General features: G+C 38.4%; 1 protein-coding gene across 2 annotated transcripts; it reads right to left on the reverse strand.

The window, feature by feature from the left end:
- Positions 1-607: 607 nt before the first annotated feature.
- Positions 608-1,958, reverse strand: LOC112079835 (antimicrobial peptide NK-lysin-like). 2 transcript variants are annotated; one of them, XM_024145654.2, is made up of 5 exons: positions 1,856-1,958; positions 1,592-1,671; positions 1,348-1,431; positions 1,071-1,228; positions 608-886 (listed from the first exon to the last, which is right to left on the reverse strand). In XM_024145654.2, exons 1-5 carry the CDS (start codon positions 1,902-1,904, stop codon positions 856-858), a joined length of 402 nt encoding a protein of 133 aa, XP_024001422.1. In that variant the 5' UTR covers positions 1,905-1,958; the 3' UTR covers positions 608-855. The 2 variants fall into 2 exon arrangements, with proteins under 2 accessions (XP_024001422.1, XP_024001423.1); XM_024145655.2 differs by having other exon boundaries at positions 755-886; positions 1,348-1,428; positions 1,856-1,942.
- Positions 1,959-2,477: the final 519 nt, after the last annotated feature.

Consider the following 2,477-nt stretch of genomic DNA (forward strand, 5'->3'; position numbering starts at 1 on the left):
TCAATTGAGGTTTATTTTTTGCCCAAACAAAAAAGTTCACACAAACATTTTCAACCTTTTGGACTAAAATAGCATAATATTTACATTTGTATGTGATATAAAATAGAGTGCAATTTAAAATTGACACATACATTATTATAAACTGAATCATTTGATCCCTGGATGGTGATTTAAGCAATAAGGCCCGAGGGGGTGTGGTATATGGAAWATATACCACTGCTAAGGGCTGTTCTTAAGCACGACACAACACAGAGTGCCTGGATACAGCCCTAGCCGTGGTATATTGGCTATATATCACAAACCCCAGAGGTGCCTTATTGCTATTATAAACTGGTTACCAACGTAATTAGAGCAGTAAAGTATTTTTTGGTCATACGCGTGGTATACGGTCTGATATACCATGGCTGTCAGCCAATCAGCATTCATGGCTCGAACCACCCAGTTCATAAGAGACAATATACCACGGGTATGATGCAAAACAACTTACTTACTTTCTAATTACATTGGTAACCTGTTAATAATAGCAACACGGCACCTCGGGGGTTTGTGGTATATGGCCGTTACACCACAGCTAAGGGATGTATCCAGGCACTCTGGCTGCTTGGTGAATAAGAGCAGTCCTTATCCACGGTAGATTGGCCAAATACCACACTCCCTCTGGACTTATTGCTTAATTATAACACATGTTCCCAAAACATTATTTCAGAACATAATCATTCCAATAACTAAATYATCCATTTATATTTGTGTTGTGACTAGTTTGAAAAAGAAAGAGCAAAAATCTGGTAGCATAGCATTGTCTTGACACCTGAACATCCATCTTCTCAYTTTGGAATCTGGATACTGGCTGCTTGGTCAGTAGCTCAGGTCCAAAACTTCCTTTGGTCTAAAGAGGCACAAAAAGACTACATGAGTGGAAGATCGGAAGACATAAACCTCAATAGTTTCATTTGAATTAATACATTTGACTCAAATACTGTTTCAATTAACAAGCACAAGTGATCATCGCAATACTCGTTAGTTGTCTGAACAGTGACTAAATAGTATGTCGAACGGTTTCTTGTACTCACTTGCAGGCCTTAATGTTAACACAGATGGTTCTCACATCATCACTTGTGTTAAGCTCCTCAATCAGCACCCACAAGTGTTTTTTCACCAGGCCTTTACACATAGATTTTAGGAAGCCAACATTATCGCAAACAGACAACAGCTTCTGCTTTAGCTCCTCCTGTTGACAAGAAATCATTATCAACAACAGTTGACATTTTCAGAGAAATATCACAGTAAATAGTAAATAGTGCAATTTCATTAAAGGACACTTATCAATTGTAATGCTATGGTAGCTACCTGGCTAGAGGAAGCGGAGATGGATTTCTTCACTTTGTTCAGTGCCCACTTACACACCCAGCAGGTCCCCTTTAGCTGTTGCTCCTTTAGAAACCACAAACAAACAAGAAAGGAGAAAAAAACACACTTAAGTCAAATATAAGCACCCCCCCCCAAAATTATTATTATGAATTAAATTATGGTGTGATGTATTCAGTGTTATGGTTTAAGTACATTTGAATATGTAATGTGAGAGTGAGATTACCATGCGCTTTTCCAGCTGTTTTTCCACTACTTCCTGGTCATCAGGGTCAACCTCTTGACGATGCCCATGGATTTTCCAAACTGCGAAGAAAAATTGACACAACAGTCACTCACGTGATGGGTACTTCACTTGTATTGTACTGAAACCAAAGGTGAACTTGGAGTTGATTTAGGCCCCCTACCCACAGTTCCCCTTGAACCCTGACCCAATGTATGTGCTGCATGTACAGTAGTTACTATTTGAGTGAAATAAATAAAATCTCACCTGAACAAGCCAGCAGACTGAGGGCAAGGAGGACCAGAGATGTCTTCATGATTTGTGGTGGTGGAGATGTGAAGAGTCAAAGTCGTGTTGGGGTTTGGTAAAGTGACTTAGGAATCAGACAAGCCCCTTTATATATAGGAGGCCCCTCTATCCACAGCCCCCTGTATAACCCCACCTACAGTTCATTCTATTGATAGTACAACTCACATTAACCACAAGACACAACCCTTACAAGTCAACAGGATGTTACTGTTTAGACCTACAGTACATACTGATGAGGAGCAATCTTCATAATCACCTTTTTCCATCTCTCCACTGTCTGATCTTCATTTTAATTTCATTTTAATTAGTCAATTACAGATTATTCCATGTACTGTATGTCATGGAAAGAGCAGGTCTTCTTAATGTTTTGTACACTCAGTGTATGTTTCCAGCAGAATCCACCACACTGACATATTGATTAAAACGTRTTCAGCTAGCTTAGAAGTGATACATTTAGGGCTACTAAGATAACATATGGAGTTAAGATAGTAATAAAATTGACCATTTAGCTATTTTAATTTGTATTTTAGGAAACCTGTAGGTATATATATWTTTTTTTAAACAAATTATTTAATGAAGC

The sequence above is a fragment of the Salvelinus sp. IW2-2015 genome, unplaced genomic scaffold, assembly GCF_002910315.2.
Source record: "Salvelinus sp. IW2-2015 unplaced genomic scaffold, ASM291031v2 Un_scaffold9808, whole genome shotgun sequence".
NCBI lineage: Eukaryota > Metazoa > Chordata > Actinopteri > Salmoniformes > Salmonidae > Salvelinus > Salvelinus sp. IW2-2015.